Source organism: Halichoerus grypus, chromosome 13, assembly GCF_964656455.1.
Source record: "Halichoerus grypus chromosome 13, mHalGry1.hap1.1, whole genome shotgun sequence".
Classification (NCBI taxonomy): domain Eukaryota; kingdom Metazoa; phylum Chordata; class Mammalia; order Carnivora; family Phocidae; genus Halichoerus; species Halichoerus grypus.
Window position 1 is genome coordinate 88,393,084 of NC_135724.1, and position 12,635 is coordinate 88,405,718.

At 46.9% G+C, this 12,635-nt stretch overlaps 1 protein-coding gene across 3 annotated transcripts in view; it reads left to right on the forward strand.

The window, feature by feature from the left end:
* The first annotated feature begins 6,422 nt into the window (after positions 1-6,422).
* MLXIP (MLX interacting protein) overlaps positions 6,423-12,635 on the forward strand; it is a 59,727-nt gene continuing 53,514 nt past the window's right edge. For 2 of the 3 annotated variants that reach the window (XR_013443539.1, XM_036085032.2), the window contains exon 1: positions 6,423-6,960. Coding sequence is in view for 2 of the 3 variants with exons in the window: in XM_036085032.2 (XP_035940925.1) it covers positions 6,548-6,960 (413 nt within the window). In the remaining variant the exon portion in view is untranslated. The remainder of the gene's footprint in view (positions 6,961-12,635) is intronic. The other variant, XM_036085033.2, reaches the window with a different exon arrangement.

Here is a 12,635-nt window from a genome sequence, read left to right on the forward strand (position 1 = left end):
CAGAGCTTAGGAAATAGTATATTTGACACAAGATCAATGAAGTAAATTTCCAGGATGATAAAGGGAGGTCCCAGGACAATAGCTATGCAGTAATCCTAGACAACAGTCAATCCCTATTGTTAGGACAAAGGACTTCAGTGGGAAAAATTGAGGCTGATAAGATCTGATAGGGTTGACTCTGTCAAAGTTGTATTGAGATATATTTAACAAAACTATTGGATGGTATGGGAAGACTTACATGGGTTCAAAGAAAGCTAAACAAATGGGGAAAAATGTGAGGCAATTGTTAACTCCAGGAAAAACAAAAATTTGAATAATTTTTTGTTCAAAGAAACAAGGAAAAGAAATTATAGTGCACAATAATTTTGTGGCTGGGGCGCCTGGGTGGCTCAGTTGGTTAAGCATCCAACTCTTGATTTTGACTCAGATCATGATCCCAGGGCCATGAGATCAAGCCCCAAGTAGGGCTCTGCCCTGGGTGTGGAACCTGCTTAAGATTCTCTCTCTCCCTCTCCCTCTGCCCCTCTCCCCCTACTTGCGTGCACATGTGCACATTCTCCTTCTCTCTCCCTCTAAAAAAATAAAATAAAACAAAATAAAATAAATAAAATAAAATAATTTTGTAGCCAAAATAATAAAAACATTGAATATGAATTAAACAAAATATAATTTAACTATATTAGTAAAAAAAAGGGGAGGAAAGAGGTGTATAACAAAATAAAGTAAAACCATTCTTTTTTTAATATTTTAATTTTTTAGTTAATTATTTATTTGAGACAGAGAGAGAGAGCACGCGCACACAAGCACGAGTGAGAGGGAGGGGCAGAGGCAGAGGGAGAAACAGACTCCTCACTGAGCGGGCAGCCCAACTCGGGGCTTGATCCTAGGACCCTGGGATCATGACCTGAGCTGAAGGCAAATGCTTAACCGAGTGAGCCACCCCGGTGCCCCAAGTAAAATCGTTTTAACATAATAAGTCAATAGATGATGTCTGAAGTTGATGATTTTAGAATATATATATATATAGCAAGAGAGGCTTTTTTTTTTTTAATTTGGAGATAAATACTAGAAGTAATAACTAAAAATTTCAAAAGGGATTACCTCTGGGAGGAGGTGGGTGGCGCTATCAGTTACTAAGGGGCACGGCATGGGTGTGGGGGGGCCAGATAGGGGACGGCTATTTTTATTTATTTTTATTTATTTATTTATTTATTTTTAATTTTTTATTGTTATGTTAATCCCCATACATTACATCATTAGTTTTAGATATAGTGTTCCATGATTCATTGTTTGTGCATAACACCCAGTGCTCCATGCAGAACGTGCCCTCCTCAATACCCATCACCAGGCTAACCCATCCTCCCAACCCCCTCCCCTCTAGAACCCTCAGTTTGTTTTTCAGAGTCCATTGTCTCTCATAGTTCTTCTCCCCCTCCGATTTCCCCCCCTTCATTCTTCCCCTCCTGCTACATTCTTCTTCTTCTTTTTTTCTTTCTTAACATATATTACATTATTTGTTTCAGAGGTACAGATCTGAGATTCAACAGTCTTGCACAATTCACAGCGCTTACCAGAACACATACCCTCCCCAGTGTCCATCACCCAGTCACCCCATCCCTCCCACCCCACCCCCCACTCCAGCAACCCTCAGTTTGTTTCCTGAGATTAAGAATTCCTCATATCAGTGAGGTCATATGATACATGTCTTTCTCTGTTTGACTTATTTCGCTCAGCATAATACCCTCCAGTTCCATCCACGTCGTTGCAAATGGCAAGATCTCATTCCTTTTGATGGCTGCATAATATTCCATTGTATATATATACCACATCTTCTTTATCCATTCATCTGTTGATGGACATCTTGGTTCTTTCCACAGTTTGGCTATTGTGGACATTGCTGCTATAAACATCGGGGGGCACGTAGCCTTTCGGGTCCCTACTTTTGTATCTTTTGGGTAAATACCCAGTAGTGCAATTGCTGGATCATATGGTAGCTCTATTTTCAACTTTTTGAGGAACCTCCATACTGTTTTCCAGAGTGGCTGCACCAGCTTGCATTCCCACCAACAGTGTAGGAGGGTTCCCCTTTCTCCGCATCCCCGCCAACATCTGTCATTTCCTGACTTGTTAATTTTAGCCATTCTGACTGGTGTGAGGTGGTATCTCATTGAGGTTTTGATTTGGATTGGGGACGGCTATTTTTAATTACAAGCCTTCTAACATGATTTATTCTTAAAAACTCTATTTTTTTAGATTTTATTTTTATAAAAATCTTATAAAATCATAATTTTTAAAATTCAAGTTTAAGTTTTATTTGTTTTGCTCTACGCTGTTTCTTGTGTACTCTATTTACTTGAATTTAATTTTTGTTTTGCTAAAGAACAACCTCCAGTAATTCTTTCAAATATCCTATGGATGGAAAAAGCCATTTATTTAACCTTTTATCCTCCAAGATTTATTGAGGTAAAATTACATACAGTAAAATTCACTCTTTTCAGGCATACATTTCTATGACTTTTGAGAAACTTACACAGTCATACAAACACCACCATAATCAAGAGAGAGTATTTGCATTACCACAAATAGTTCTCTTGTTCCTTTTTGCAGTTAGTTTCCTCCCCACAAGCTCCTGGCAACCACTGATCTGGTTTTTTGGTCCCTATCATTTTGCCTTTTACAGATGTCATATAAATAAATGGAATCAAACAATATATGGCCTTTTAAGTCTGAATTCTTTTACCCTGCATAATGCTTTTGAGAGTCATCCATGGTATCAAATTAATGGAAACCAAAGGTATAATTGATCATTACTCATCAGTGCTATTCACTAAATAGTTCCAGTCATATGCTTGGATTATATTTCCTGGCTCCTTCATGTTTGGGTCAGGCCATGTGATTAGTTCTGCGCAATGAGTGGTGAGTACATACCACTTCTGGGCTGGACCATTGAACTGTTAATGTGAGACCCATTGAGCTTTCTCTTCCTTTCTGCCACAGTGATGGGCAACATTCCAGACGGTGGTTGCTCTGCCAGCCTGAGTCTTAGAGTGACTACAACCAGCAGAGCCCACTGCTGACCTGTGATGGACACGTAGCCAATAGATAGTTAGCAAGAGGCAGAAAACACACCTTTGTGGTTTTAAGCCATTGAGATTTGGATGTGGTTTGTTATCACAGCACGATCAACCTATATTGATCCATTGAGAAGGCTTGTGTATTTAAGCACTGGAACTTTTTCCTTTATTGCTGCTTTAATTATTTCCTCTCTCTATTTTTCCCTCTCTCTTTCACTTTCTTCTTTCTCTCTGGAACTATTAGGCAGGTGCTGGAACTTTTGAATGTATCTTCCATGTCATTTACCTTCTCTTTGTCCTTTTAGAATTTCTAGGAGAAATTCTGTTTTAATCTTTTAGCTTACTACTGTGTTGCCCAGCCATATTCATTTTGCTATCAACTCAGCTTTTCAAAATCATATATTTATATTTATTTTCCAAGACCTCTATTTGCTTCTTTTAACAAAGAAGCTAAAATAAGTTTTTGCTTGATGGGCGCAGAAGCTTCCACATTTTTTCTAGAGCTATTAATTATTTTTATTTATTTTTTATTTTTAAAGCCTTCTGTTTGTTCTAACTTACCCCTTACTTGTTAGTTCTCAGGTAGCTTTCTTCCAGAGTGCTGGCTTTCCTTAAATGCTTGCTGACTGACTTTTGCTGGTCTGTAATACTCTGCATTTGGGAATTCCTATTTGCCTGATTGTTCATTTAATTATAATGGAGTGCTTCTGATTTTTTGAGAAGAGATGGCTGTCCTTATGAGGTTCTGTGTTCTTGTGGTTTGCTGGGTGTGGGAGCTCTCTGTCCTTCGTGGGAGTTGTTAGCTCCCCTGGAGCACTGCCCTGCATGTCCCTCTGTGCACGTGGCTGTTATACTGCTCCTTACTCTGCAGGAAGGAAGGTGGGGCCCCTCAGGCTAGATTCTCTGCAATCATTTCCACATATCCTGGTAAATTGCCCCCAAGACCTTCTCCCTCTAGCCATTGATTGCTTTTTGCACCCTCCAGATCTCACTCTTGGTAATTCTCTGCTTCCTGCCTTTTAAACTGGGTTTTCCTCCAGTCTTGTTTTTTTTTTCTCTAATATAATCTTTAAGAATCCGTGGTGTGGATTAAACAAAGCACGTCTGTGCCCTGCATATGGCCCATGGGTTGCCAGTTTGCAGCATCAGCCTTTAGAGAGGTTCTGTCCTCCTAGGGAATTGATGCTTGCTTTTTTAAATTAAAAAAAAATAAAGTATACATCCTCCCACAAGGATGTCTTTTGTGCTAAGAGACCAAGGAGAAATAAAGAGTACACTCAAAAAAAAAAAAAATGTATACAAGTAAGAATTGCTTCTTTTGGAAATTAGAAAATACAGATAAGCATAAAGAAGAAAATAAGAATCGCTCCACCCAGAGATAACCGGTGTGAACATTAGGGTGCATTTTCTGACATACACACACATAAATATATGACTTTGTTAGTATTTGTTTGAAATTGATATCAAACTACTGATAACTTTTTTAAAAGTTGGTTTTCCACCTAACATTGTATCATGGGCATTTTTCCACACCAGTAATATTTGCTTCATTTAATATGTCATGTTTCAGGAGTTCCTGGGTGGCTCAGTCCGTTGAGTGACCCACTCTTGATTTCAGCTCATGTCATGTTCTCAGGGTTGTGAGACCGAGCCCTCTGTCGGGGCTCTGCACTCAGTGGGGAGTCTGCTTGAGATTCTCTCTCTCTCCCTCTCTCTCTGCCCCACCCCCCTCTCTAAAAAAATGTGTTTCATTCCATTTGGGGCCATAATATATTCAATGAATTCCCTCTTGTCAGACATTACATTGTTTCTAATGTTCACCCTTGATAAGTGACGCTACAGTCTTAGGGTCAAATTCTAAAGTGGAATTGGTGCATCAAATGCAGCTGGGCATTTAAGAGTTTCCCAAGGAGAGAGGTCTTCAGATGAAGGAAGGCAAGTCAAAGGGTGGCTTTTAGACATCTGCAACCAGCGTTGGGAGCGCTGCTTTGGGCAAGGGGTAGACCTCAAACTCACACTTGAAGCTGCCAGTCCCTTTGGCTTATCCCTCCTTGGAGACATCTGGGGAAGGAGGATGCATGCCCATTTTGTAAGAGCCCTTTTTCATTTTCTCTCTGAGCACTGTCCTTCCGGAGGCCCTTGTGAGGAGGAGGGTGGGGCAGGGTACTCAGTGTCCACCCAAATCTGGAAGTGAAACTGTTTTCAAAGCAGAGCACAGAAGCTGTGGAGGACTCTCAAGGGACTAGAGTGGGTGCTCTTGGCCAAGTGTCTCTTTCCCCCTCTTGATGCCCTGTCATCCCCCATCTTCCCAACATGGCCCCCACCCCAGGCTGACTTTGAGCCCCTGAAACCTTGACAGCTTTCTAGAAGTTTTGACTATTAGGTTGAACCATATGAAATTGCTGTTTCTGTAGGTCCAAAGTGGTTGAGTACTGGCAATTTCTAGGTAACTCTGGTCTGGTTGGTTCCATTATTTCGGTCTGTAGAACATTTCTTTAGCACTCATTCCGAGCTAGGCACTGTGCTAAGCAATTTATCATCATTTTTAACCGTCACAACTTTCTGAGACACAATTGCTCCCTATTTGAAAGAGAAGAAAACTATGGCTCAGAATTTCCCCTTTCAGAATTGCTTGGGGGCTGGCTCACCCTCCAAATTTAAGATCTTAACAAAAACGACAGTATTTGGGGTTGTAGTTAAAGGAGCTGGTGGCTCTGGCACGTACTAACTGTGATGCCCCTTGGAGAGTGCCTTAATTTGGCACAGCCGGTTTCCACCTCTGTGGATGTGAGGTCTCAGTGAGAAGTGTTCTTGATCTTGTTTCCGCGTTAGAAAAATCCCTTTGGTATTCAGAGACTCAGTCTTTTCATCAATAAGATGGAGATCATAACCACTGTGCTCAGCTACACGGGGGACCAGCTGTTGGGACACAGTTCCAGGCCCAGCCAGAGAAAGCGGAGCCTGGGAGGGGGAAGGAGCCCCACCTCCACCCACCACGTGGAGCGCCCGCCCCGCCCGCAGCGCGATTCCCGGGAGTGCGGGGCGGGGTCGGCACGGCACCGCTCGGCCAACGCCTCTCCAAGGCCGCGACACTTGCGAGTGGCACCACCTGGCCACCGCGGCCCGCAGCATCCCCGGCAGCCGGGAGCGGAGGGGGGCAGCGAGGGGCGGGACCTCCCGCGACCTTCCTCCCCGCCCCACCCCCCGCTTTTTTTGTCCGCCTAGCTACGGAAAGGCTCCCCTGCGCCTTTAAGAGGCCGACGCGGGCAGCCGATTGGCCGATACGCGCCGGTGACGTCACACCGGGGCCGGCGCCGAGGCGGCCCTCTCGGCCCGCGCCCTACCCCTCCCGCCCCGCGGCGCGCTCGCGGACAGTCCGCGCGCGGGCCGGGCCGGGCCGGGCCGGCGCCCCGTTAGCCTCGCTCGCCCGCGTCGCCCGGAGCCCCGGGGGATGCTCCCGGCCGGCACCCCCTATGGCCGCCGACGTCTTCATGTGCTCCCCGCGCCGGCCCCGCAGTCGGGGCCGCCCGGTGCTGCTCAAGCCTCAGGTGCCTGAGGACGACGACGACTCGGACACCGATGAACCGTCCCCGCCGCCCGCCTGCGCTTCGGCCACCCCGGCCCGGGCCCACGCGAGCGCCGCGCCGCCGCCGCCCAGGGCCGGGCCGGGCCGCGAGGAGCCTCCGCGCCGCCAGCAGATCATCCACAGCGGCCACTTCATGGTGTCGTCGCCACACCGCGAGCACCCGCCCAAGAAGGGCTACGATTTCGACACGGTCAACAAGCAGACGTGCCAGACCTACAGCTTCGGCAAGACCAGCTCCTGCCACCTGTCCATCGACGCCTCGCTCACCAAGCTCTTCGAGTGCATGACCCTGGCCTACAGGTAGGGACCCGGCGACCCCGGGCCGGCCCCCCCTCTGCAGAGGAGCTTCCGACTTTGCCAGAACCGGCGCGGAGGGCTCGACCGCCTCAGGACCCCTGGGCTGCACGCATTCCCATTGGTTCTTGCGCCTTTGGGAGGGTTTATGGGTCTGGGATCCTCAGTGGAAGCCAGAGGGGTCGGTGTCCTGGCCTCTTCCCCTGCTGGCAGTGCTCGGGTTCTTCCGGCTTCACGTCCTCCATCCAGGCCCTCCCCTCCCGTGTCCCGAGGCCACCGACTTCGGACGCGAAAGAGGTGTAAATACAGGCTGCCCTTGTGTTACTCGACTCTCCACCCCTGCCCGCAGACGCTTTGTGTGTTTCCAGCAATATCGATTAATGGGTAAGAGCACCTGTCCAGGGGTGGCTCCAGTGCTGGTTCCAGTATTTAATGGTTGTGTCAAATCTCGGAGCCTGCTTCCTCTTTTATGAAGAGGGGGTGACAGTAGTATCAGCCTCCATTGGCTGTTTTGGGGATGGAACGACACATGGTTAGATGCTCTATAAATGTTAGCTACTTTTCTTACTGCCCCAGCAGAGAGAGGCTGGGTCTCCGCACATCTACTTTATTGGGAGACCATGTCCCACCTTAGTGGCCACCCTGGGTGCCTCCTAGGTAGACTTCCAGAGCCACAGCTGTTGGAGGTGCAGTCTGCCCCCCTGACAAGTTGGAAGGTTCTCTGGTCAGCCCTGAAACATTATATGGAGATGGTCTTGTTGAGGGCAGGCATCCCAGACGCCATTCTGACACGTGGATGCAGCTCTGGGCAGAAATCCCTTTTTTTTCTAAGTCACAGATCTGCCTGGCCCTCACGAGTTAAAGTGTCTTTCCACCCTCTCCTCCTTCCGAGTGCATGTTAGGTATTTGTGCCAGGTGACTTCTGCCTCAGCAACAGAACTTCTTTGGGCCAGCTGCAGTGCAGAGCAGTCCAGTCCTGCAGGAAGCTCCCGATAGGATCTCTGCTGAGTGGGGGTTATTTGCATTTGTAACTGCACTGGCCCAGGCTGTCTTAGGTCTGCTGTGCAGGGGGCACGGGGGAAGTTTCCTAGGAGACTCCAGAAACAGAGTAAAGAAAAGTAGGTACGTTCCGCCCCACCCCCACCCCTTTTTTTTGGAGAGCCTTTAAACCCAGATAGATCCAAGTTAAAACATTACACATTTACCTGAAATTAAAACATGGCTCAGGGTGGCATTTTCCCTCTCTGGAATAAATGATTAGTCAACTTGTTCCTTTGTTTTGTTTCTGAAACGAGCCTTCCCACCCCCACCCCATTTCCTCTCTTGAAGGTTTCCCTGGTGGTTTGTTTGCCACATGGCTGTAGTGCATTACCCAGAGCTCTCTTCCCATCCCCCTTGCGTGGCACACTGTAGGCTCTGCTCTGATTCTCTGGTCTTGCCAGTTTGAGCTGGCACTGAGCCTATGAAGATGTTCTCTCTCTTTTTTTTTAATGGTATTGAGATTGCAGTCTTTTGCCCTCTTTTAGACCTGCTTACTCAGTCTCGAATTTTGAGCACTTCCTTGGAATCAAACCCACCTAGATTATAGCATATACCACAAAGCCTTTTCCAACAAAACTATAGGTGAAAGACAGGAATGTGTTTTATTAAGAGGACTTAATCCTTTTCTTTCTTTTAATATAAACTTCTTCGTGTGCTGGGAGAGAAGGGATGATTAAGTAGCAGGAGGCATGAGTAGAAAGCTCTTACCTAAGCTCTGCTAAAGGAAAAATAAACCAGTCTTCCCTTTGCCCTTTTAGGTGTGGATAACCTAAAGGCTTATTATTAAAGAACACCAAAGAATTTTAGTAATGGCATTTTTCCCCCCACTTCTTTCAAAAATATCTTGGCAACTGGCCATTGCTCAATTAAGTTTCTTGATTGCAACATGCACCCTTACCTTGCTCTTCAAGACCTCCAGCTCCACTGGCTCTTTTCGCTTTGCTGTAGGTCCCTGTGCACAAGTCCTGCCACTCTGCAGGTCCCCAGTGGGTATCTGCCTAGTAATTTCTCATGAAGACACTCTTTGTCTCTCCGTGTGAGGCTGATTTGACTGTCCCCGAATTTAGTTGGCAGTGTGGAACTGTGATACAGATTGACAGAGGAATGACTCAAAACCAGTTGTCTGGGCTGTCGCCTCTGGCACGGAAAGCAGCAGAACAGAAGTGAGTTTCTGACCTCAGCTGTCCTATCATGACCACTAGCTGGCTGTCCGAGAAGGAGGGCTGAGATGGGGGCAGGGAGGGAAGCGGACTTGATCTCAGTGGTGGTCTGACTTCCCTTTCCACGGGATTCGAGCCTTCACCACTGTTTTCCAGGTTTTCTCCTTCTCCTTGGGCCTAGAGGAAGGCCAGCGGGGCCTTCTCTTCTGCCTGACTGTTTCTGGCCTAGGCTCTTTCTAACCTCAGCTTCCTGTCTGTCCCCTGATCTCTTGGTTCTAGCTGCCTAACTCTCCCTGGTACACTCTGTGCCTTTTTTTTTGTTGTTTGGTTTCCTGTTAAACTGCTGTCTCCCAGCTGTTTCCAGATGAGGTTCAACAGCTCTTTGGGGGAGGAACTAAATGCAAGGGAAGTTGTGGTTATTTTTTCCCCAGTCCGGTGAAGTGGTCCAGGGATTCTGAATATGATCTTCCTGAACATGCAAAGTCTTAAACTCCTAAAGTGTTTTTGGCAGGACTGACTTTGGGTGGGGGAATAGGGTGTTTGAGAAATGGGGACTGCGTGTGAGTGCGCCCAGTGGCCCGCCTGGGTAAGTAACAGTGCCAAGGAGATTCCAGCTCCATATCTGGCCTTAGGATCCATGTCCTTCCCGCTCTGTGATGCTAAGTAGCCCCATAGCAAAACATCTTGATTTGGTCCTACAATGTGTGCTCAATTACTGGGATGTTCTGGAGGGGAAGAAGTTGCCTTTCTCCAGGGCAAAGTTTAGGTCGTAGATGGTGGGGAAAAAGCCCATGGTTTACCTTTTCAAAGCCTTCCTGTCTGCCACTGTAAAATGGGGAGGATAAAACTGCCCTGCAGGGTGGATGTGAGGATTAACTGATATAATGTCTGTAAATGTGTCTTGTACCTGGCAGGCAAGAGGCGGGCTTCACAGGCTGAATCCAATTCTCTGTCTTCACCCAGCTGACATTTAGGAGGACCAAGATTCCTCATCTGTAAGCTGAAGGAAATAACGTGTCTGACTGGGGTCTTCTAGTGTGGCTTTCAAATGCCTGCTTGACAAGCACTAAATAGATGCATTCTTGCTTTGCCCATGCTTTCCAAGCTCCACAATGGAGCTATGTACTCTAGAACATAGTTCATGGTTCTTGCCCTCTTAACATTTTAAGGAATGTCACACATGTAACTCACCCACACAGATTCTGATTACATCTAGTAGATAGTTTTTTTGTGGTTGGTTTTGGTTTCATTTCTCTACCTTTTTATGCAACTTTTTATTAGGAAGCCTAGGTGTGAATGTTTCCGGAGGGCAAGAGATGGTCTTTTTATGTATTTAGGGATAAGCAGTAGCTTTCTGGACAATGGGTTTCTGCTTAAGTGGTATCTTTTAACTTGGACCTGTAAGATAGCTTTGGGATACAAATTTCCAAAATCTACCCCTGTATACTTATGCTCTGTATAGTAACCCTGTGCTCCTGGCCCAAGGTGGGAATCTCTGCCAGACTTAAGGAATTGACAGGATTAAAGGTTTGGAGCACAATACCCTCCAAATTTTAGGTTATCAGTAGAGGTACTTTCTAATGCTAGGCATGGTAACTAGTTGTAAATGGGAACCGTGCACACAAATGACGAAATTTACTCTTCTGCAACCATGCCAAAGATAAGCAAGTTTTCTTTTGCACTTTTTTCAGTATTTGATCATTATATAGTATGCACTGAGGGGCGGGAATGAGGTGGGAATGAGGGCTACAGAGATGAGAAAGACAGTCTCTGTCCTTGAGGAGCTCACAAACCAGGGGGTGGGGGACAGAGAGACAGTGGTAGAGTAATTAGCAAGGGCTGTGATAAAAAATGTGAGCCAGCTGTGCCAGCGGTACTGAGATTGAGAGTGTGTGTGTGTGTGTGTGTGTGTGTGTACGTAATTGCTATCAGTGTGGATGGTTTCCCCTGACATCAGGGTTTAATACTTACCTCCCCTTCCCCATGTTAACTGTCCACAATTATGGACCATATTCCCCAGCAGGAAGCCCCAGTGTTCCTTTTCTCTATCTTCTTCCCTTTAGTAGAGTGGGAGCAGATTTCCCTTTCACGTAGAGGCTGATTGGCTGATGGCCATCCTGATGGAAGGGCGAAGAAAAGCGATAATATTGGGAAGAGCCTGGGAAAAGAGGTTAGAGGACAAGGTGGAGAGGGTTTATTTGCACTGAGCACTCCTGTGTCCTGGATTCTCTTTACGTGATTTTTTTTTTTAAGATTTTATTTATTTATTTGAGAGAGAGAGAGTGAGCACAAGAGGTGGGGAGGGGCAGAGGGAGAAGCAGACTCCCCTCTGAGCAGTGAGCCTGAGGACAACGACATGGGACTGTATCCCAGGGTCCTGGGATCATGACCTGAGCCGAAGGCAGACACTTAATCGACTGAGCCACCCAGGCGCCCCTCTCTTTACGTGATCTTAAGCAACTCTCACAATAGCCTTCTCAGGTGGGTGGTGGTGGAGTTGTCATTTTTCATATTAAAAAAACACCCCCTCTCCCCAAGTTTAGAAGTTAATTTGCCCTGTTGCTGAGGTGAGGCAGCTTGTCCAAGGCAGCGTCTCTGGAGCTGAAAAGTTGCCTCTCTCATCTGCTCCACAAAGCCTGCGGTCCTGTTAGGAGGTGAGAGTGCCAGTCCCTCTAAAGCAAGGCACGGGGAAACCAAGAGGGGGGAAAGGAATGCCTTTGGGCTGCTCTGTGCCCTTCCATGTGCTGCCCTTCCCCACCGATGAAATCCTCCCCGTCCTTCAAGACTCAGCTCAAGCACTGTTGTCCTCGTAAGGCTTTGCAAAGGGCGTGTACACCACATTGCTCTCTAGATCCATGATCCTTGTTGATTCTGCCTCGTAATGTTACGGAGACCTGACCTGGCACCATTCACGCTGTCTTCACCTTTGACTTTCCCGTAGAGCCTGTGTCTGGCACATACTAGGTGATTAAGAAGTACTTGTGAGATTGAAAACGGAAGCTCAGGGACCTGGAAACCAACATCATAAACTTGCCCTTGGCGAGCCTTGTTTATCTTCACCTGTGCAAAGACAAACACAACTCTGTGGAGCAGCGCTTTAGAGGATGCTGGCGTGGGGTGGGACGACAGGCCGAGTGCTTTCGCTGGCTGGTGTTTGTATTGTGGCCCATGTGGACTGTTGCAGCAGATTAATGACACCTCCCCCCTCAATATCCACGTTGTAATCCTCAGAACTTGTGAATATGTTAGGTTACATGGAATCAAGGTTGCTAATCAGCTCTCTTTAGGATAATGGAGAGATTCGGAACGCCTGCGTGGCTCGGTCGGTTAAGTGTCCGCCTTTGACTCAGATCATGATCCCGGGGTCCTGGGATCGAACCCCGCATGGGGCTCCTTGCTCAGTGGGAGTGCTTCTCCCTCTGCCTGCCGCTCCCCCGGCTTGTGTGCTCTCTCTTTCTGACAAATAAATAAATAAAATCT